The sequence below is a fragment of the Heterodontus francisci genome, chromosome 16 (assembly GCF_036365525.1).
Source record: "Heterodontus francisci isolate sHetFra1 chromosome 16, sHetFra1.hap1, whole genome shotgun sequence".
NCBI lineage: Eukaryota > Metazoa > Chordata > Chondrichthyes > Heterodontiformes > Heterodontidae > Heterodontus > Heterodontus francisci.
The window spans coordinates 98849191-98873014 of NC_090386.1; the positions used below are offsets into that span (position 1 = coordinate 98849191).

The 23824-nt window shown below is 44.3% G+C and overlaps 1 protein-coding gene across 12 annotated transcripts in view; it reads left to right on the plus strand.

Annotated features, from left to right (window-relative positions):
• Positions 1-2715: 2715 nt before the first annotated feature.
• The window catches only part of ralgapb (Ral GTPase activating protein non-catalytic subunit beta), a 180968-nt gene continuing 159859 nt past the window's right edge, over positions 2716-23824 (plus strand). For 8 of the 12 annotated variants that reach the window (XM_068048702.1, XM_068048705.1, XM_068048706.1 and 5 more), the window contains exons 1-2: positions 2717-2898; positions 23323-23546. In XM_068048702.1, coding sequence (XP_067904803.1) covers positions 23364-23546 — 183 coding nt within the window. In that variant the 5' untranslated portion in view covers positions 2717-2898; positions 23323-23363. Of the gene's footprint in view, positions 2899-23322; positions 23547-23824 lie in introns of all 12 variants that reach the window. The other 4 variants (XR_010976594.1, XM_068048704.1, XM_068048703.1 and 1 more) reach the window with 3 other exon arrangements.

Sequence of the window (23824 nt, forward strand, 5' to 3'; positions counted from 1 at the left end):
CAGGGGTTCAGGTTCGGGTATTTCCAGCAGAGGCTCCGGTGTTTCCAGCAGGGGCTCAGGTGTTTCCAGCAGGGGTTCGGGTTCGGGTGTTTCCAGCAGGGGTTCGGGTTCGGGTATTTCCAGCAGGGGTTCCGGTTCGGGTGTTTCCAGCAGGGGTTCAGGTTCGGGTATTTCCAGCAGGGGCTCCGGTGTTTCCAGCAGGGGTTCAGGTGTTTCCAGCAGGGGTTCAGGTTCAGGTATTTCCAGCACGGGTTCAGGTTCGGGTGTTTCCAGCAGGGGTTCAGGTGTTTCCAGCAGGGGCTCCGGTGTTTCCAGCAGGGGCTCCGGTGTTTCCAGCAGCGGCTCCAGTGTTTCCAGCAGGGGTTCAGGTTCGGGTATTTCCAGCAGGTGTTCAGGTTCGGGTATTTCCAGCTGGGGTTCAGGGTCGGGTATTTCCAGCAGGGGCTCTGGTGTTTCCAGCAGGGGTTCAGGTTCGGGTATTTCCAGCAGGGGTTCGGGTTCGGGTATTTCCAGCAGGGGTTCAGGTTCGGGTGTTTCCAGCAGGGGTTCAGGTTCGGGTATTTCCAGCAGGGGCTCCGGTGTTTCCAGCAGGGGTTCAGGTGTTTCCAGCAGGGGTTCAGGTTCAGGTATTTCCAGCTGGGGTTCAGGGTCGGGTATTTCCAGCAGGGGCTCTGGTGTTTCCAGCAGGGGTTCAGGTTCGGGTGTTTCCAGCAGGGGTTCAGGTTCGGGTATTTCCAGCTGGGGTTCAGGGTCGGGTATTTCCAGCAGGGGCTCTGGTGTTTCCAGCAGGGGTTCAGGTTCGGGTATTTCCAGCAGGGGTTCGGGTTCGGGTATTTCCAGCAGGGGTTCAGGTTCGGGTGTTTCCAGCAGGGGTTCAGGTTCGGGTATTTCCAGCAGGGGCTCCGGTGTTTCCAGCAGGGGTTCAGGTGTTTCCAGCAGGGGTTCAGGTTCGGGTATTTCCAGCAGGGGTTCAGGTTCGGGTGTTTCCAGCAGGGGTTCAGGTGTTTCCAGCAGGGGTTCAGGTTCGGGTGTTTCCAGCAGGGGTTCAGTTTCGGGTATTTCCAGCAGGGGCTCCGGTGTTTCCAGCAGGGGTTCAGGTGTTTCCGCAGGGGTTCAGGTTTGGGTGTTTCCAGCAGGGGTTCAGGTTCGGATATTTCCAGCAGGAGTTCAGGTTCGGGTTTTTCCAGCAGGGGTTCAGGTTCGGGTATTTCCAGCAGGGGTTCAGGTTCGGGTATTTCCAGCAGGGGTTCAGGTTCGGGTGTTTCCAGCAGGGGTTCAGGTTCGGGTATTTCCAGCAGGGGCTCCGGTGTTTCCAGCAGGGGTTCAGGTGTTTCCGCAGGGGTTCAGGTTCGGGTGTTTCCAGCAGGGGTTCAGGTTCGGGTATTTCCAGCAGGGGTTCAGGTTCGGGTTTTTCCAGCAGGGGTTCAGGTTCGGGTATTTCCAGCAGGGGTTCAGGTGTTTCCAGCAGGGGTTCAGGTTCGGGTATTTCCGGCAGGGGTTCGGGTGTTTCCGGCAGGGGTTCAGTTTCTGGTGTTTTTGTCAGGGGATTGGGTTCGGGTGTTTCCGGCAGGGGTTCGGGTTCGGGTGTTTCCGGCAGGGGTTCAAGTTCGGGTATTTCCAGCAGGGGCTCCGGTGTTTCCGGCAGGGGTTTGGGTGTTTCTGGCAGGGGTTCAGGTTCTGGTGTTTCTGTCAGGGGATTGGGTTCGGGTGTTTCCGGCAGGGGTTCCGGTTCGGGTGTTTCCGGCAGGGGTTCAGGTTCGGGTATTTCCAGCAGGGGCTCCGGTGTTTCCGGCAGGGGTTTGGGTGTTTCTGGCAGGGGTTCAGGTTCTGGTGTTTCCGGCAGGGGTTTGGGTTCGGGTGTTTCCGGCAGGGGTTCCGGTTCGGGTGTTTCCGGCAGGGGTTCAGGTTCGGGTATTTCCAGCAGGGGCTCCGGTGTTTCCGGCAGGGGTTCGGGTGTTTCCGGCAGGGGTTTGGGTTTTTCTGGCAGGGGTTCCAGTTCGGGTGTTTCCGGCAGGGGTTCGGGTTCGGGTGTTTCCGGCAGGGGTTTGGGTTTTTCTGGCAGGGGTTCCAGTTCGGGTGTTTCCTTCGGGGGTTCGGGTTTGGGTGTTTCCGGCGGGGCTTTGCGTGGTTGGAGTGGGGCTTCAGGTTCAAACATTTATGGAGATAGATTGGGGAAGTTAGGATTGTTTTACTTGGAGAAGGCTGAGAGGTGATTTGATGGAGGTATTCCAAATCATGAGGGATCTGGACAGAGTAGATAGAGAGGAACTGTTTCCACTTGTGAAAGGATCAAGACGAGAGGGGTCAGATTTAAAGTAATTGGTAAAAGAAGACAAAGTGATATGAGGAAAAACTTTTTCACGCAGCAAGTGGTTAAGTTCTGGAATGCGCTGCATGTTCAGCTGAAACATTCAGAAGGGAATTAGAGTTATTGAAAAGGAAGAATGTGCAGAGTTATGAGAAGAAGGCGGGGGAATGGCACTAAGTGAATTGCTCATTCGGAGATGCAGACACGATGAGCCGAATGGTCTCCTTCTGCACTGTAACCATTCTGAGATTCCGGGTATCTCCGGCGGAGGTTCGGGTATTTCCGGCGGGGGATCGGGTGTTTCCGGTGCGGTTCGGGTTCGGATGTTTCCGGCAGGTGTTCGTGTTCGGGTGTTTCCGGTGCGATTCGGCTTAGGATGTTTCCGGTCGGTGTTCGTGTTCAGGTTTTTCCGGTGGATATTCGGATGTTTATGGCGGCGGTTCGGGTATTTCCGGCAGTGTTTCGGGTATTTCCGGCGGCCGCTTTCCGATCGCCTCCCCTGAGCGATGGCTTGTGTTCTGTGGTAACCGGAGGAAAGGAGCGGCCGGCGGACGGTGTGCGGGACATGTCGGCTTTCTCCGGCTGCACAGGTAAAGGCGCGTCCTCTCAGCCGGAGCTGCCGGTGTCGGTTCGCGGCTGCTACCGGCTCTGCTGAGCGCGGCCTGCCGTACAGGCAAAGCCTGGGGCTTGTCTGCAGAGCCGGCCGCCTCAGCCTCTCCCCGCAGGCGTGCTGGCCCATCGCCATATGGGTTATAACAGGCGTGGAATTGGCTTTCAGAAGAGCAAGTAAAAATTGAATGTGATTCAGTTATAAATTAGCAAGTTTTCTTTTTAAAAGATTATTTTCAGCTTTTAGACCAGTATAATTGTTTTTTGGGGGGGAAATACTGGAAACACTCGCATTGGGGGTTTTAAGTTTTCACAATAATCTGCTGGAATTGTGAGGCGACAAAACGAATGGGACGCTTACTAGTTGACCAAAATAAAATAAAACCAGAGCTGGGGCCAGCTAATTATTCAGGGCTGAGACCAGCCCTTCCGCCTTCATGTTGTTTACAGGCACTTTCTGTTCTTAATCAGCATTTTATTACAAATATACTTGGAAAGTTAATTTTTTTCTTGATTTGTTTATTAGTTTCTGGTGAAATGAGTTTTTCTTAAATGTTTTATTCTAAATTTTACAAGTATGTTGAAGGTGTAATTTGGCTTTAATCATATTCTCTTAGGGTATATTTTATGCAAGCTGTGTTTTTGTAGTAGCTTTGGGATTGAGAGGGTTAGAGTTTGATGAGTGATGTGAAGCCTTGTTTACATAAGGAGGAAAACAGCCATGAGTTGTCCCAGATTCTTTCCTCCATTTGTTACCATAAATGATCTCTGTTGCTGAGTGCCTCACCCATGTTGTCATGAGAGTTTTGGTGGTAGCTTGGCTTAGAGGTAGCACTCACCTCTGGTTCCAAAGGGTGACTCTAGGACTTAAGCACCCATATCTAGGATGACACTCCAGTGCAATACTGAAGGAAAAGAAGAAGAAAAAATATTTTGCATTTATATAGCACCTTTCACAACCACCAGACATCTCAAAGCACTTTACAGTCAATGAAATACTTTTTTTTGTGTATCACTGTTGTAACATAGGAAACACGGCAGCCAATTTGCACGCAGCAAGCTCCCGCAGGCAGCAATGTGATAATGACCAAATCTTTTTGTGATGTTGATTAAGGAGTAACTATTGGTCAGGACACCAGGGAGAACTCTCCTCCTTTTTTGAAATTGTGCCATGGGATTTTTTACATCCACCTGACAGGTTAGATAGGGCCTTGGTTTAATGCCTCATCCGAACAACAGCAGTGCAGCACACCATCAGCCTTGATGTTTATGCTCAAGTCCTGGAGTGGTACTTGAATCCAGAACCTTCTGACTCTCTGGTGAAAGTGCTCCCAACTGAGTCACAGCTAACAAGGAGTGCAGCATTGTCGAAGGCTTTATCATAAGGAAGGATGATCTTGCTATGAGGGAGTGCAGCAAAGATTTACCAGACTGATTCCTGGGATAGTGGGGCTGACGTATACGGAGAGATTGAGTCGGTTCGGATTATATTTGCTGGAGTTCAGATGAGTGAAGGGGGGGATCTCATAGAAACCTATAAAATTCTAACAGGACTTGACAGGGTAGATGCAGGAAGGATGTTCCCGATGGTGGGGGAGTTCAGAACCAGGGGTCATAGTCTAAGGATACGGGGTAAACCTTTCAGGACTGAGATGAGGAGAAATTTCTTCATCCAGAGAGTGGTGAGCCTGTGGAATTCGCTACCACAGAAAGCAGTTGAGGCCAAAACGTTGTATGTTTTCAAGAAGGAGTTAGGTATAGCTCTTGGGGCAAAAGAGATCAAAGGGTATGGGGCGAAAGCGGGAACAGGTTACTGAGTTGGATGATCAGCCGTGATCATAATGAATGGCCTACTCCTATTTTCCATGTTTCTATCTCTGAGGCCCTGTCTGTTTGCTCAGGTGAATCAGATCTTAGAAGAGCAGGGGGCTTCTCCCTGGTGTTCTGGACAACATTTATCCCTCAATCAGCATCACTCAAAATATGGGTCAACTGTCTCTCTATTTGGGAGATCTCTTGCACATCTCCAAGTTTTATTGCATCACCATTGCCTTCATCTGCATGGGCCCTTAGCTCTCGAATTCTCTCCCTAAACCCCTCTGCCTCTCTACCTCTCTCTCTTTTAAGCCACTCCTTAAAATCTACTTCTTTGACTAAACTTTTGGATAGCTGTCTTATTATCTCCTTATGTGGCTCAGTGTTAAAGTTTGTCTGATAACACTCCTGTGAAGCAACTTGGGACGTTTTACTATGTTAATGGCACTCTAAACGTAAGATACTGTGTGAAAACTGCCCGCCACATTTGCCTACAAAGCAAGAGTGATCACATTTCAGATTAATTGGCTGTTAAACATTTTGGGAAACCCCGAGATGTGAAAGGTGCTACGTAAATTCAAGTTCAGTAATGTGTTGTGATGCCTGTGAAATTTTCATACAATGTCCATTTGAACTGTGAAATACAGGAATAGTGAAATTATGGATTTTGGCCTTCCCGGACATGGCTTAGAGAGCATATTGAGTTGTACATTATTGGATGAAGTGTTGATGATAAAGCGGTTCATAAAATTTATTCATTCTCGGGATTTGTCATTGCTGGTTAACACTTGGGTGGCTTACCAAGTCACTTCAGAGGACAGTTAAGAGTCATCCACATTGGTGTGGAGCTGACATTACATATAGATCAGACTGGTGTTACGACCAGGTGAGAAAGAGGTCTAGGGTTCCCTTTCAGCCTTCACCTGGACTGAGTTTAATTTTAGGCTGCGTTTGCTGACAACGCAACCACTAGGTGGTGCAGTACTTGCACATATGCAGATGCAGCCTCATGCACTTTAATGTCACTGTCTGCGACATTTTGGCAGCTGCCAGTAGCAAAGATGGCGCTGCTCAATATATCACAAAAACGAAAACAAATGAAACCAAAACGGCCACTTCTGGTCCCCGCTCCTGCTCCCTGCAACGGGTTGTTTAATGAATTTTATTAACGATTATTTCAGGACACAAACCCAAATTTTAAACCAGTGCGTATTTTGAAAAGAGATTTCTAACATTGTGAAAGTTGGAACAGATAAATCCTGGGAGCTGGTGTTCAGCATGAACACTGGCAGAGAGCTGCTTCTGTGTTGCAATAAGAGCATCACTCAGTGAGCTTTGTGTTTAGACCTGCGCTCCAGGATAGCTGAATGTGCGGGATTGTGTGTGCAATTCAACAGAATCCGTGGCCTCGCCCCTTCTTCCCCCACGGCCGCTCGCAGTCTCCCTCCCCTGCCTATCTTGTCTCTCTCTGTCTTCCAGGCTTCCCCCATGTGGGGAAAAAAGGCTGTGATCGCGGGAGGGGGGGTGATGCAGGAAGCGAGGAATGGGAAACAATCGGGCGCCTTTGCGCACATGCGCGGAGACCGGCAAGGCGTGATATGCGATGACATTGGCGCTGCGCGATGACGTTTTCCCGGCCAGCCGGCAGGCCATACAGACGTAGAGAGCAGGAGCCCGTTTGCGCATGTGCGCAGCTTGCAGCGCTCTGATGACATTGGCAGGCCGCTGCATTGTCAGGAGTCACTTTCCTAATTTTAAACACACCATATTTTTAACTCCCCCCTGTTGAATCCTTGTTCACTGCTTTCCAATTATAAGGCAAAGAAACCCGCACAAACAGGCTTTCTTAGGTTTAAAGAAGAAAAGTTGACATTTATTGAACTTAAACTCTAATTCGGTTCACGTCTACAGACACATGCCGCACCCCATGCTGGCATTTATATGCGATGCACACATGCAAATAGGGATAGAAAAGAGCAGGAGAAAAATCAAGTGGAAAGGCTTGAGACAATATCTAAAGAGTTGTTATGGTTCTTCAAGCTCATTGTAGAGTCCTTGATGTAGGTAGATCTTGCTTTTTGTTGGGGCCCAGTATTCTTAAACTGTTTTCGCTGTAGGAGACCTTTCTCTCTTGGGGTTCATGTGTCTTCAGTGGATTCAGAGGCTGAGAAAGAGTTGGGAGCAGGCAGACAGGAGAGGCTGTAGTGAGCCAGCCATGAGAGATCTTCAGTCCAGGAACTTTCTGCCCGAACTGTTTGTACAAATTCAAAAAACTCAAGTTGCCCAGCAGGATAGTCATGTAACTGGCTGGTTTGACCATTTCCGTTTGTGTATTGTCCATGTGTTTATGGTCCGTTGTGGGTTGAATGTGTCAGAGAATGGCTGCTTCATCCTTCCAAACACTGTCTGTTACTATGCAAATGTCTTTCCAGCCAAGATCTGGCAATTTGTTAAAGCAAATTCACTTCAGTTTGAAAATTAATGTCCATGTGGCGAAATTAATATGCCTCATGCTTGGCAGGTGGGGGCCTGCATGACATTGGGTAAGGTCAGCAGGTTTCCTTCCCGAAAAGACAATAGTGAATTAGTTTTTAACAACAGTCCAACAGTTTCATATTCACTTTTATTGATACCAGAGTTTACAAACTGAATTCAAATTCTCCAGCTGGTATTCTCTGTATTAATAGTTCAAGCCTTTGCATTATTAGTCCTGGAACATAATCATATTACCATAGCCACAGGTGATAATTAAAAAATATCTCACACAAAATTGAGTGAATAGTTACCTGGTCTGTTTTTTTGCTATAGTTTATTGGTCCAAAATGCTAAATCCCTCTAACCTGCATTAGAGGTGACCGACCAGAACATAAATTGATTTTGTGGGCAGATGGCAGAATCACTCCCTTAATATTTGCCATAACAAGACTGTTGATGTCAGGAATTTACCCATCCTATTGCTACATGGGATTGTGTAGGCCAAACTATTCTGTGCTAGAGGCATTTTAGGTTTCTTGGAATTGAAGCTAGGTGATTTTGTTTTCCTTTCAAGTATCACACGTCTAAAAGTTTATTTTTCATCCAGTCCAGCCCCACCAGAATAAACAAGCACCCCTTCTTTAAGGTACTAAGACTATAGATAAAGGGAGGAAGGCGTCCCATCAAAGCTGATACTGGGATTAGCAAAATAAAGCAATTTCAATTCAATTATAACATTAGAAACTGTCTCATGGATTGACTGCTTGTTACAGCAGACTTTCAGTGACCTGATTAAATTTGCCCCAATAGAAACATCAGAAATAGGAACAGGAGTAGGCCATTCGGCCCCAGAACCTGCTCTGCCATTCAACTAGATCATGGATGATCATCTACCTCAACACCATTTTCCTGCGCTATCCCCATATCCCTTGATATCTTTAATAGCTAGAAATCTATCGATCTCTGTCCTGAATATACTCAATGACTGAGCCTCCACAGCTCTCTGGGGTAGAGAATTCCAAAGATTCACCACCCTCTGAGTGAAGAAATTCCTCCTCATCTCAGTCCTAAATGGCCTACCTGTTATTCTGAGTGTGTCCCCCCCTGGTTCTAGACCCCGCCCTAGCCAGGGGAAACATCCTTCCTGCATCTACCCTGTCAAACTCTTAAGAATTCTGCTTCAATGAGATCACCCCTCATTCTTCTAAACTCTAGAGAATACAGGCCCAATCTCCTCAGTCTCTCAGTAGACTTTTAGATGGTGTCTTAGCCACTTTAGTGAGTGGAATATTTCAGAAAGACACAGCACATATCTTTAATGTTATTGGTTTGCCGGAGTATGTACTGCCATCACAGCAACAAGCCTGTGTATGTAGTTGTGTGTCTGAAAAGAATCACCAGAAGTGTCACTCAATCTCCCAATGCCTCAAACTGATTAACATCTTACAGAAAGGGAGCATTTTGTTCCTTTATTTGACTGATAATGGCAGAACTTAATGACATCTATACACGTTAGAGAAAAGCAAGATATTTTTGGAACCTTTCATTCACCAGCTACTTTCTAGATGGAGTTTAGGAATAGACTGGACTGGGAAAAAAAACTAGTATGATCCAGCTGACTGGTCCTAAAAAGATTTGCATACCTGTATTCTTGCAAGCGCACAAGTTTCTTGGTGGTGTCCAGGCTAATTGGTTGCATACAAGCCATCACACCAAATAGATCTATTTCTTGATATTATCGAGTCACCTGGGAATTGATTTAATTCTATGACGGATTGGAGTGCTGAAAATTCTGAGATGATGACAATAATTAGATTGATCTGCCTGGTAAATCTGTTTGGCAGCAGGAAATGCCTGAAATATGCAGCAGATTAGTTAACATTTGATTTCTTTGGGTGAAGACCCTTGGTCTGAAGTGGAGAAATTAGGATGAAAAGTCTCCATTCCCCAGAATGTTAACCCATCTTTGATCTTTGCTGATGGACCTGTTGCATATTCCAACATTTCTTTTGTTTCTGTTTTACATTTCCAGCATTTGGGTGATTTTTAGTAGAATTGACATGTTGCTTAATGCTTCTGCTGCATGGTGCATAATAGAAATGTTTACTGCGTTGATCAGATCTTGGGAGTCTCCGCAAGCCTCATCTAGCTGCTGGCAGTAACTGGATAGTAACTCATAACTATCTTGCTACAAGGAGCTCTGACTCAATGAGATAACATGGTGAAATTCAGGAATGTGAGCCAGAAATATCAAAGCACTGGGCAATTTCAATGAGAATAATCTGAATGCTGTTAAGTTACTTGCAGTCCTCAACTGAATCCTACTAATGTCATTTATACAGAACTGGAATCATTGAACAATACAGTACTGAGGGAGGTCATTTGACCCATCCTACCTGTGTCAGCTCTTTGAAAGAGCTATCCAATTAGTCACACTCCGCCCCCCCCCCCACCCCTTTCCCCATAAGCCTGAAAATTTCTCCCCTGTAAGTATTTCTCCAGTTCCTTTTCGAAAGTTGTTATTGAATCTACCCTTTCAGTTAGTGCATTCCAGATCACCACAACTCGGTGTTTCTTCATGCCGTCTCTGGTTCTTTTGCCAATCATCTTGAATCTGTGTCCTCTGTTTACTGGCCTTTGCCAGTGAAAACAGTTTCTCTTTATTTGCTCTGTTAAACCATCCATGATTTTGTACACCTCTGTTAAATATTCCCCGAACCTTCTCTGCTGCCAGGTGCAGTCCCAGCTTCTCCAGTCTCTATACGTAACTCAAATCCCTCATCCCTGATACCATTCTAGTTAATATTTCTCTTCTGCACTCTGTGAGGCCTTGACGTCCTTCCTAAAGTGTGGTACCCAGAATTGAACACACTACTCCTGCTGAGACCTAACCGGTGTTTTATAAAGATTTAGCTTTTTTAGGTTTATAAAGCCAAGGATAACTCGCTACCTTTTTAGCAGCCTTCTCAACTTGTCCTGCCACTTTCAAAGGCTTGTCCACATATACCCCCAGGTCCCTCGATTTCTGCACCCTTTTAAAATTGTACCATTTAGTTTACATTGCCTCTCCTCCTCCTTCCTATCAAAATATATTACTCCACACTTCAGTGTGTTAAATTTCACTGCCCATTTCACCAATCTTTCTATATCCTCCTGGAGTCGATAACTATTCTCCTCCACTGTTTACTACATTTCTGAGTTTCATGTTATCTGCAAATTTTGAAATTATGCTTTGTATACCCAAGTCCAGGTCCTTAATGTATATGAAAAAGAGCAGTGGTTTCTATTCAGTTCAGTGTTGTATCACAACTTTTATATATTTCTCTGACATGCTTTCAAGAATTCATTATATCCGAAATTCCTTGTGTTTCTTGTTCAATTTTATCCTCGTCCCACATCCCTGAAAGCACTGACTGTTTCAGTGGAGTGCAGTTCCAAGAGCATTCAGTGCCTTTGCTGCCTCACATGGACAATTATTCCCATGTAAACCTGGGCAGTGAGTACTGTCTGGCTGTTCAACTGAAGTCGATCATATAGCTGGGTCCAATTCTGTGCATCCAGGATTTTCTCACACACACTTCTAATAGGGGTTTCTGTATAGTGGTCAGGAGTAGCAACCTGACTGCTTTATCCCTTCCTTAGCCCAGGGACACTGTAGTGCTGCTTCACCCAAGATCCATTAACTTCATGCAGACCAGGAATATATATATAATGAAAGCAAAATACTGCAGATGCTGGAAATCTGAAATAAAAACAAGAAATGCTGGAACCACTCCGGTCTGGCAGCATCTGTGGAAAGAGAAGCAGAGTTAATGTTTCGGGTCAGTGAAGGGTCCGAAGAAGGGTCACTGACCCGAAACGTTAACTCTGCTTCTCTTTCCACAGATGCTGCCAGACCTGCTGAGTGGTTCCAATATATATATAATGTTTTTCTTCTAAATAAAACTGTTATTGGCCCCCATATGAAGTCCAGGCTTTAATTAGTTGCCCTGATCTACAAGGCAGCTACTGAGGAGTCCTTGCTGAGCATGCCTGCACATTCTCCCATTTCAACCTTCTTCCCCAGATTTATAACAAATCCTCACTACAGATATAATGCCTCCTTGTGAGGGTGGTTAGGGGGGATGCGGGCTGCAGGTGTTTTGAGGGGTGCAGAATCTTGTACTGACATCAATGTGCTGTTTTAATGAGAACTGAGCTGGAGCTCCAGCCAAGGTCGATTCTGGTGAAGTTTGGAAAGTTCCGTTTTCCAAACAATCCCAGATTTGTCAGAATTAACGAACAAATTGAATATTCAGTTGCCCCACAGTATTAATTTTAGGCCTCGTTTATTCGGTATTTGCAGATTTTATGCTGTTGGACCAAAACATAAGACAGGATTAACTGAAAGGTAGTTGCATAGTTTAATTTCTCCAAATTAGCATTGTCAATTCAAAAATATTTTTCATTTGGTATCAATGACGAAGATTCACATATCACTTCTGTTGGTAGAGCTCAGCCAATGCCCTGGTGGTAGTACCTCCCGCCTCTGAGTCAAAAGGTTGTGGAATCAAAGTTTACTCCAGGACCTGAGTCCATAATCTCAGTTGACACTTCAGTCCTCCTAATTCGTATGCTTGTATAAGCAAGGGGGTGAAAGGTAGGCAGGAATGTGGAGTTGAGTTTACAATCAGATTAGCCATGATCTTGTTGAATGGCGGAACAGGCTCAAGAGTCCGAGTGGCCTACTTCTGCTCCTAATTTGTATGATTTCCTGTGCACCTGCCCAGTTTCATCATTGTGCCCAGGAAACAAGTGCTAGTGTACAGTTGGAGACCCAATTCTGGCTCCTGTGGTCTGGGACGTGTGAGGCTAAGGAGTGAGAGATATTCAGTAAGAGTGGGGAAAGAGAAATCTGCACATAGAGACAAAGTATGAGGGAGGTATTTATGGAGAGTGTGGGAGACATGCAGAAGAGAGAATAGAGACGGAAGAGAGACTATTAAAATCTGAGGAAAAGAAAGTTGTAGACGAATAGAGACGACAATATTTGAAAAGATTTGCGAGCCAAGGAAAGATTATTAGTCCTGTAATATAACAGGGTGATGGTGGTGTAATGGCTGTGTTACTTGACTAATAATCCATAGAATGTGAATTTAAATCCCACCATTAGAGTTTGAGAATTTGAATTCCGTTTAAATTATAATAACTGATATCAGTAAGGAAGTGACCATGAAGCAAAAACAGAACGTGCTGGAAATACACAGTAGGTCTGGCAACATCTGTGGAGAGAGAAACAGTTGTTTCAGGTCTGACCAATGGCCGCCTCCAGTTTTGTAAAATTCTATGATTCCTTTGATTCCGCCTTTTATCAGAACTTTATCACTTCTGATGAAAGGTCACAGACCTGAAATGTTAACTCTGTTTTTCTCTCCATAGATGCTGCCAGACCTGCTGAGTATTTCCAGCACGTTCTGTTTTTATTTCAGATTTCCAGCATCCGCAGTATTTTGCTTTTATTTTAGTGACCGTGAAGCTATTGGATTAGAGTAAAAACTCAACTGCTTTACTAATCTCCTTTGGAGAAGGAAACCTGTTGTGCTTAGCCTGCTTGGCCTATGTGTGGTTCCAGTCACACACCAATGTGGTTGATACTGAAGTGGCCTAACCATTTGTATCAAAAATTCTTTCAAAGATAGAAGGCCCACTTCCACCACAACTGAGGGCGGGCAATAAATACTGTCCCATATATTGAAAGTGAATTTTTTTAAAACATTGAAAGAATTACAATGAGACAGAAAGAGAATGTGTGGCAGGGTTTAGACTGTCTAATGTCACAGGTGATCAACTAAATTTGTAATTTTTAAGAGAGTTAACCAAGTATTAAACTATGGAAGTTGTGATTTGCTGGTAAATATTGCAGTACAATTTCTTAGTCTCTCTCTGGGTTCCACGTACACAATTTCAGTAAAGCAGAATAGTGGGTGCATAAAATGTATGCACATCGGGATTCAACTAGTCCACTCTTACCTATTCAACGTAAGAAATAGGAGCAGGAGTAGACCATACAGCCCATCAAGCCTCCTCTGCCATTCAATATGATCATAGCTGATCTTCTGCCTCAACTCCACTTTCCTGCCCGCTCCCCATATCCTTTGATTCCGTGACATCAAAAATCCGTCTATCTCAGCCTTAAATATATTCAACGATGGAGAATCCACAACCCTCTGGGGTTCAGAATTCCAAAGATTCATAATCCTTTCAGTGAAAAAGTTTCTCCTCATACAAAAACAAAGCACTAGATGCTGGAAATCTGAAACAAAAACTGGAAATGCTGGAAATGCTCAGCAGGTGAAGCAACATCTGTGGAGAGAGGAACAGAATTAATGTTTGAGGTCTGTGTGACCTTTATGTTCTGATGAAATGTCACACAGACCTCCAGCGTTAACTGTTTTTCTCTGCACTGATGCTACTTGACCTGATAAATATTTCCAACATTTTCTAAGTTTCTCCTCATCTCAGTCCTAAATGATCGATCCTTCATCCTGACACTGTGCCCCCATGTTTATAGATTCCCCAGCCAGGGGGAACAGCCTTTCAGTGTCTACCCTGTCAAGCCCCTTCAGAACCTCGAGCAATGACTTCTCATCCCACCCTTGCACCATCACCCCAGGAATTCCCAAAGATCCACTCTTGACCCCTTCCTTATCTACATGTTGCTCCTCAATGGCATGATAGATGTGCTTTATATTCTTTTATATATATATCTTTACCAGTGGCACTGTATAAAATTGTTTTTTGGCTATAGGCGAATTTAGCAAGTCCATCTCTGGCCACCCTGCAGCAATCCTCCTGGTGCTTCCAAAGTGGTGATTGGGGTTTTGACTCAGTGACAATAAAGGATCAGTGGCATTGGTGTAATTCAGGGCAGTTTTATTTGGAGGTAACATTGCTGTTCTTGTCCTTCAGTGGTAGAGATCACAGGGCTGTGCGGTATTTTTAAATTAACTTGCATATATGGTGTCTTTAACATAGAAAAATGTGTTTAAATGCTTCACAGAAGCATCATCAGACAAAAATAGATATCAAGCCAAAGAAGGAGTTATTAGGGTGACTAAAAGCTTTGTCAGAGAGGTGAATTTTAAGAAGGAGTAAAAGGAAATGAAGAGGGAGTTCTAGAAGTTTGGGCCTAGATGGCCGAAGGCATGGCTGTCAGCGGTGGGGTGAAAGCGAAGGGGGGGAATGTACAAGAGGCGAGAGTTGGAGGAGCGTATAGTTCTTGGACAATTGTTAGGGTGCAGATGGTTAGAGAAGGGGAGGGACAAGAAGACCCTAAAGACATTTAAACGCATGAATGAGAATTTGAAATTTGTGACACTGAGAGCTGGGAAGCCAATGTAGGTCAGTGAGCACAAGGGTGGTGGATGAGTGGTACTTGGTATGAGGTGGGGTACAGACAGCAGAGTTTTGGATGAGCTGAAAGTTTTGGGGGCAACCTGGAGATCATTGGAATGGTTGCGTCAGGAATCAAATAGGATGGCACAGTGGGGCGGCACAGTGGCGCAGTGGTTGGCACCGCAGCCTCACACTTCCAGGGACCCGGGTTCGATTCCGGGTACTGCCTGTGCGGAGTTTGCAAGTTCTCCCTGTGTCTGCGTGGGTTTTCTCCGGGTGCTCCGGTTTCCTCCCACAAGCCAAAAGACTTGCAGGTTGATAGGTAAATTGGCCATTATAAATTGTCACTAGTATAGGTAGGTGGTAGGGAAATATAGGGACAGGTGGGGATGTTTGTTGGGAATATGGGATTAGTGTAGGATTAGTATAAAATGGGTGGTTGATGTTCGGCACAGACTCGGTGGGCCGAAGGGCCTGTTTCAGTGCTGTATCTCTAATCTAATCTAAATACTGAGGTTGCAAACAGTCTTGTTCGTCCTGAGACAGTGTCCAGGAAGGGGATTAGTGGCAAGAGTTTGGAACTTGTGGCAGGAACCAAAGGCTTTGATCTTCCCAATATTTAACTGGAGGAACTTGCTGCTCCCCCAGGACTGAATGTGGGATGAGCAGTCTGATAACAGAGGCAGCGGACGGGTCAAGAGAGCTGGTGAAGAGGTAGAGCTAGTTGTCAACATACTTTAGCAAAGAAGGTAAGTCTAGTAGGATATTTCTATTCAATATTTTGTCCCTTTTTTAATATGATAAACGTCCATCAACTCAGCTTTCTGGGGCTGATTGGCTCTGGATCAGTACCCTGCCTCACTTGAAGTGCTGCCTTATGCTATTTCAGTGGAAATAAGAACATTCCCTAAAATTGACTCTCATGAGGGTGACACCCTTTTCAGTGTAATAAAAACAAGAAATGCTGGAACCACTCAGCAGGTCTGGCAGCATCTGTGAAAAGAGAAGCAGAGTTAACGTTTCAGGTCAGTGACCCTTCTTCGGAACTGACAAATATTAGAAAAGTCACAGGTTATAAGCAAGTGAGGTGGGGGTGGGGCAAGAGATAACGAAGGAGAAGGTGTAGATTGGACAAGGCCACATAGCTGACCAAAAGGTCATGGAGCAAAGGCAAACAATATGTTAATGGTGTGTTGAAAGACAAAGCATTAGTACAGATTAGGTGTTAACGGACTGAATATTGAACAGCAGCAAGTGCAAACCTGCGTTTTGTTTCAGGTTTGCACTTGCTGCTGTTCAATATTCAGTCCGGTAACACCTAATCTGTACTAATGCTTTGTCTTTCAACACACCATTAACATATTGTTTGCCTTTGCTCCATGACCTTTTGGTCAGCTATGTGGCCTTGTCCAATCTACACCTTCTCCTTCGTTATCTCTTGCCCCATCCCCACCTCACTTGCTTATAACCTGTGACTTTTCTAATATTTGTCAGTTCCAAAGAAGGGTCACTGACCTGAAACGTTAACTCTGCTTCTCTTTTCACAGATGCTGCCAGACCTGCTGAGTGGTTCCAGCATTTCTTGTTTTTATTTCAGATTTCCAGCATCCGCAGTATTTTGCTTTTATTACCCTTTTCAGTGTACTCTGTTAGCTAGAAATTTTGTTTCCAAGAAACTGTCAGATTTAAGGTAAGTTTATCAACTTGTATAAAAACGAGGGACTATTTTCATTATCAAGTGCTCACCCTAGATTTTCCTTTCTCTGAAATGATGCTGTTTCGGAGAAGATATTTTCTGTACAGTTCCCACCAATGATGAACTTCCATTTAATTGACATCAAATGGGAATTTTACTGACTTTCAGTTGTCCCATTCATTCTATCACTAAAACAGAATTTCAGGGCATCATGTCAGCTCCTGGTCTAGACAAAATGTCTGTTACCAGGCTATCTGCAGCCAGACATCCTTAAAGCATCATAATGAGCAATAACTGCATCATATTTAGTGCTGTCTGTCTGCATTGAGTGCTGCTGGAGGGCACAGAGTGTGAAGAAGGGAGTTTGGAAAGGAGGGGTACAATAAATTGAGAAAATAAATTTGCACTGAGAGCTACTTGACATAAAGTGTAAAATGGGAGTTTGGTGCATGAGGGAGGGGCGCCTTTCTTTTTCATCTACCTTTTTTCAGCCTCCTGTAGCTGCCTCTTTCTTTGTACAGGGGAAGTAGCTGGTGAGTAACTGGTAAGTTATTCTACTTCTAATTGTAATAGTTTTTAAAGTTACGGTATGGCAGGTCAGCCCGGCCAAGTGGAATGTACATCCTGTGGTATGTGGGAAGTCATGGATGCACCATGTGTCCTAGATAAACACATCTGCAGAAAGTGTCACCGCTGCAGAAGCTTGAGCTCCTGGTTTCGGAACTCAAGCGGTGGCTGGAGTCACGATTGTGCATCCGCGAGGCAGAGGACTGCGTGGATAGCACCTTTAGGGAGGTGGTCACACTGCAGGTTAGGAGCATGCAGGCAGAGAGGGAATGGGTGACCGCCAGGCAGTCTGGGAGAACCAGGCAGGCAGTGCAGGAGTCCCCGAGTCTATCTTGCTTGCTAATCAGTTTTCCATTTTGGATACTGGTGAGGGTAATGCTTCCTCAGGGGAGTGCAGCCAGAGTAAAGTCCAAGGCACAGCCTTGGTGGCTCAGCTGCATAGAAGGGGTGGAAGAGCAATAGTGATCTGGGATTCGATAGTCTGGATCAGACAAGCATTTCTGTGGCAGTAAGCGTGACTCCAGGATGGTATGTTGCCTCCCTGGTTCCAGGGTCAAGGATGTCAGAGTGGTTACAGGACATCCTTCTGGGGGAGGGTGAACAGCCAGAGGTCGTGGTCCACATTGGTATCAATGACATAGGTAGGAAGAGGGGTGAGGTCCTGAAAGCAGATTTTAGGGAGTTAGGAAGGAAATTAAAAAGCAGGACCTCGAGCAGTAATCTCAGGATTACCCCTAGTGCCACGTGCCAGTGAGCATAGCAATAGAAAGATTGATCGATTGAACATGTGGCTGGAGAATTGGTGTAGGAGAGAGTGCATCATATTTCTGAGGCAGTGAGACTAGTTCTGGGTCAAGTGGGACTTGTACAAGGTGGATGGGCTACACCTTAACAGAACCGAAACTAATATCCTCGCAGGGAGATTTGCTAGTGTTGTTGGGGAGGGTTTAAACTAGCTTTCCAGGGGTTGGGAACCTGAGGGGTAGCTCAAATTGGATAGAAGTAAAGCTGGTAACAGGAGGTAGAAAAGTAGCAAGCGATATTAGAAGGTAGGCGAAATAAAGGCGAACATCAACTAAGTTTAGAATGCAGAATAATGTCAAGAAGACAAGGTAAGGGCATTCTACCTGAATGCACGTAGCATTCGCAACAAGGTAGATGATTTAAAGGCACAAATAGAGGTAAATGGGTATGATCTAATTGCCATAGTGGAAACGTGGCTACAGGGTGACCAAGACTGGGAACTGAATATTCAAGGATATTCGACATTTAGGAAGGACAGGAAAAAAGGAAAAGGAGGTGATGTTGCACTGATAAGGGATGGATCAGTATATTAGTAAGGGAGGATCTCCGATTGGAAGAACAAAATGTGGACTCTGGGTGGAGCTAAGAAACAGCAAAGGGCAGCAAACATTGGTAGGAGTTGTTTATAGCCACCAAACAGTAGTGGTAGTGTGGGGCATGGTATTAATCAGGAGATTAGAGAAGCATGTAGCATGGATAATACAGTAATTATGGGTGACTTCAATCTGCACAGACACTGGGTAGACCTAATGAGCACTAATGCTGAGGAGGATGAGTTTCTGGAGTGTGTTAGGGATGGTTTTCTAGAGCAGTATATTGAGGAACCTAGTAGCGAACAGGCTATTTTAGATCTAGTAATATGTAATGAGAAAGGGCTAATTAATCTTGTAAAAGAACCATAATATGATGGAATTTTACATTATATTTGAAAGTGAGGTAATTCAATCTGAAGCCATGGTGTTAAATTTGAACAAAGGCAATTATGAAGGTATGAAGGGCAAATTGGCTGAGGTGGATTGGGAAAATACATTAAAAGGTATACAATGCATAGGCAGTGGATAGTTTTCAAAGAATTATTACATAGTTTACAGCAATTATACATTGCTTCAAGGCACAAAAACCCTAAAAGAAAAGGCAGTCAACTGTGGAATACAAAGGAAGTTGAGGATTGTATAAGATTAAAAAAAAAGGCCTATAAAGTTGCCAGAAATAATAGTAAATCTGAGGATTGGGAGGAATTTAGAATACAGCAAAGGAAGAGGAAGAAACTGATAATGAAAGGGAGTATAGAATGTGAATGTAAACTAGCAAAAAACCTCAAAATGGACTGTAAAAGCTTCTATAGGTACGTAAAAAGGAAATGTTCGACTAAGACAAATGTCGGTCCATTACAGACAGGCAGGAGAATTTATAATGGGGAATAGAGAAATGGTAGAGAAGCTAAATGATTACTTGTATCTTCAGTGAAGACTGACACTAAGAAATCTCCCAGAATTGAAGATCCAAGGGACTAAGGAGAATGAGGAATTGAAGGAAGGTAGTATTAGTAAGAAGATTGTATTGGAGAAATTAATGGGTTGAAGGTTGATAAGTCCCCGGGACCTGATATTCTACATCCCAGAGTGTTGAAAGAGGTAGCTATGGAGATAATGGATGCATTGGTGATCATCTTCCAAAATTCTATAGATTCTGGAGCGGTTCCTGCAGATTGGAAGGTCGTAAATGTTACCCCACTAAGGGAGGGAGAGAGAGAAAACAGGGAACTACAGACCTGTTAGCCTTATATCAGTAGCAGGGAAAATGTTAGAATCTATTTAAAGGATGTGATAAATGGACACTTGGATAATCTGATTGGGCATAGTCTACATGAATTGATGAATGGGAAATCATGTTTGAAGACCCTTGGAGTTTTTCAAGGATGTTACTAACAGAATTGATAAAGGGGAGTCGGTGGACATAGTATACTTGGGTTTTCAGAAGGCTTTTGATAAAGCACATGGGATAGGAGGTAATATACTGGCATGGATTAAGGATTGGTTAACGGGCAGAAAACAGAGAGTAGGAATAAACGGGTCATTGCAAGGATCAGTACTTGGGCCCCAGCTGTTCACAATATATATATATCAATGATTTGGATATGAGAACTAAATGTAATATTTCCAAGCTTGCGGATTACACAAAACTAGGTGGGAAAGTGTGTTTTGAGGAAGATGCAAAGTGGCTTCAAAGGGATTTGGGCAGACTTAGTGAGTGGGCAAGAACGTGGCAGATAGAATATAATGTGGAAAAATGTGAGGTTATCCATTTTGGTCAGAGGAACAGATGTGCAGAGTATTTCTTAAATGGTAAGAGATTAGAAAGTGTAGATGTGCAAAGGGACCTGGGTGTCCTCGTCAATAAGTCACTGAAAGCTAACATACAGGTGCAACGAGCAATTAAGGCTAATGGTATGTTGGCCTTTATCGCAAGAGGGTTTGAGTGCAGGAGTAGTGACATCTTGCTTCAATTGTATGAAACCTTGGTTAGACCACACTTGGAGTACTGTGTGCAGTTTTGGTCCCCCTACCTTAGGAAGGATATTTTTGCCATAGAGGGAGTGCAATGAAGATTCATAGAAACATAGAAAATAGAAACAGGAGTAGGCCACTCGGCCCTGCTCTGCCATTCAAAAAAGATCATGGCTGATAGTTTAATTCAGTACCCTGTTCCTGCTTTCTCCCCATATCCCTTGATCCCTTTGGCATTAAGAAATATATCTATCTCCTCCTTGAATATATTTAATGACTTGGCCTCCACTGCCTTCTGCGATAGAGAATTCCACAGGTTCATCACCCTCTAAGTGAAGAAATTTCTCCTCATCTCAGTTCTAAATCAAAACAAAGGGACCTTGGCGTATTGGTCCTTAGATCTCTGAAGGCAGAAGGGCAGGTTAATAGGGTGGTGAAAAAGGCATATGGGACACTTGCTTTTATCTTTCGAGGCATAGATTACAAAAGCAGGGAGGTCATGTTGGAGTTGTACAGAACTTTGGTAAGGCCACAGCTGGAGTACTGTGTGCAATTCTGGTCGCCACATTATAGGAAGGATGTGATTGCATTGGAGGGGGTGCAGAGGCTATTCACCAGGATGTTGCCTGGGATGGAACATTTAAGCTATGAAGAGAGGTTGGGTAGGCTTGGGTTGTTTTCAATGGAGCAGAGAAGACTGAGGGGTGACCTGATCAAGGTGTACAAGATTATGAGGGGCATGGACAGGGTGGATAGGGAGCAGATGTTACCCTTAGTTGAAGGGTCAGTTAGGAGGGGTCACAAGTTTAAGGTGAGGGGTGGGAGGTTTAAGGGGGATTTGAGGAAGAACTTTTTTACCCAGAGGGTGGTGACGGTCTGGAATGCCCTGCCTGGGAGGGTGGTAGAGGCAGGTTGCCTCACATCCTTTAAAAAGTACCTGGATGAGCACTTGGCATGTCATAACATTCAAGGCTATGGGCCAAGTGCTGGCAAATGGGATCAGGTAGACAGGTCAGGTGTTTTAATGCATCGGTGCAGACTCGATGGGCCGAAGGGCCTCTTCTGCACTGTATTATTCTGTGATTCTGTGATAAATGGCATACCCTGTATCCTGAGACTGTGACCCCTGGTTCTGGACTCCCCAGCCATCGGGAACATCCTCTTTGCATCTGGTCTGTCTAGTCCTGTTAGAATTTTATAGGTTTCTGTAATAGGTTTCACCAGACTTGTTCCCGGGATGGCGGGACTGTCCTATGAAGAGGTTGGGGAAACATGGGCCTGTATTCTCTAGAGTTTCGAAGAATGAGAGGTGATATCAATGTAACCTGCAAAATATTTAAAGGGATAGGCAGGGTAGATACAGGTAAGATGTTTCCCCTGGTTGGGGACTCTAGAACCAGGGGGACACAATTTCAAAATTCGGGGCAAGCCACGTAGGACAAAGATGAGGAGAAATTCCTTTACTCAGAGGGTTGTGAATCTTTGGAATTCTCTACCCCAGAGAGCTGTGGAAGCTCAGTCATTGAGTATGTTTAAAGTAGAGATCGATAGATTTCTAAATACCAATGACATAAAGGGATATGAGGATAGTGTGGGGAAAAAGGCATCGAAGTGGATGATCAGCTATGATCGTATTGAATGATGGAGCAGGCTCGATGGGGGTTAATGGCCTACTCCTGCTCCTATGTTCCTATAGTCCTATGTAAGTATACAGATAGATCATTTTTACAATAGTTTGGATGATCAAGCAGTTTTGGAGAATTCATTTCCTTCCAGTGTAGAATTGACTCCAGCTGTGTAAATAAGGAAGTCTGAATGATGGAAATTAACTGGTTGTCCAGTGGCTGATGAGCCAAGAGGTGTATTTGAATTTGAAATTTCATATTGCAGCATTTCATCAAGTGATATTGTGCATCTCAGTGGCAGAGGATCTGACCTGCTTTTCCCTCTGGAGGAGGATCTTTAGCGGAAGGGAAAATAGGCATTCGCATATGTGGAATATATAGCTGAAAGGTAGCTCCAAGATTGACTCTTACATATTCCTGTTAACGTTCAAAGTTAGTCCTTCAGTTAACCTTGTCAAGTTACAAGCTCTAACTAGCTCTGGGCCATTTAGTTTTTGAACACCTGATTGCAGTGTCTTCCTGCAAGTCTAATTGTGTTTTCATTTGTCATGTCATTGGCCTTCATTACTACCCACCTACTCACATGTGTGTCTTGATGTTGCTGGCTGGCTATTTTAAGCTAGTTATGTTTTGCTTTGTGACTTTCATTTGACTTTAGACTTGCTAAATGGATTAAGGGAGTTTTTTTTAAATCTCCTTGGGATGTGTGCAGTGCTGGCAAGACTGGCATTTATTGCTTATCCTTGATTGCCCTTGAAAGTTGGTGGTGGGCTGCCTTATTGAATTGCCATGTGGTGATGGTGCAGTTACAATGCTGTTAGGTTGGGAATTCCAGGAATTTGACCAAGCAACAATGAAGTTGAGCTGAACCACCACATAATTATCTGTGCAATTACTGGTATCTGCCAATCAACTTTTTGTGTTTTAAGGTTTGAACAGTTTATGAAGAATTTGCTAAGTGTAATGCCTTGACATTCCAGGCATAGAGTTTTTATGGAAGCAAAGCTATGAATTGTTCGCACCTTGTGAAGATCTCAACTGTGCTTGGCTGCACATTAGAGCGTTGTGAAGTCAGCTGGAACTTTTTTTTGTGCAAATGACTGTTGCATTTGTGGAGTAAGTTACCATTGAAGCAGATGGTATGGAGTAGACAGTATATATGGGTTCAAGAACAATTGGATGAAATCCTGGGGACAGATTCATCGTGACACAGCAGATAGGTGAGATTGTGACCACAGAGAGAATAGCTTGCTAACCTACTAGGGATTTTGCTGCTGAAAATCTTTCTCTTGCAAGTCATCATATCATAAATTTCCCATCTCGTGAATATATTTCCAGTGGTATTCCACTTGGCTATAGTCCTAACCATTTAGTCAAAGAGAATCTTGGAACGTTTTAGTTGAGATAAAGCAGTATTGGCTGTGGAAGTGTTGAAGTTTCGATATAGGCTTGTTTGGTGATGGGGTAAAAGGATGATGTGACTTAAATGCATCTGTAAAAGCTTCAGTCGTGTTGATGGTGTCTGATTCTCGTCTCTTTCAGACAGATGTTGAATTGAATGGGCCGTGTGGTACTGATGCACCATGTATTCCGAGTGGCGATCTCTGCAGCTCGTCATACACAGTGACCGAGGTCACATGAGCGTTCTGCACAGCTATCCCAACAATGTTGGCAAAGATGTCGCTCATGCTGTAGTTCGTCCTCTGGGACAGGGACTGAACAGTTCTGCAACCAGCAATGAAAGCATTCTAAAAACTGACAAAGAGGCAAGTCACCTGAACATTGATCAATGTGCTGTATCTTAAGGTTGAAATAAGTCTGAGTAAATACTTTCATTTTTAAAATATCCTAACCCGTGTACATTAAAAAGGTAGCAAAACTTTATGTTGCTGCACAGAAGGAGGCCATCGTGCCTCTGCCAGCTCTTTAGAAAGAGTTATCCAATTAGTCCACTCGCTTTCTTTTTCTCCTTAGCTCTCCACATTTTTCTTTTTTTTACACATTTATCAAATTCCTTTTTTAAAGTTACTATTAAATCTGCTTT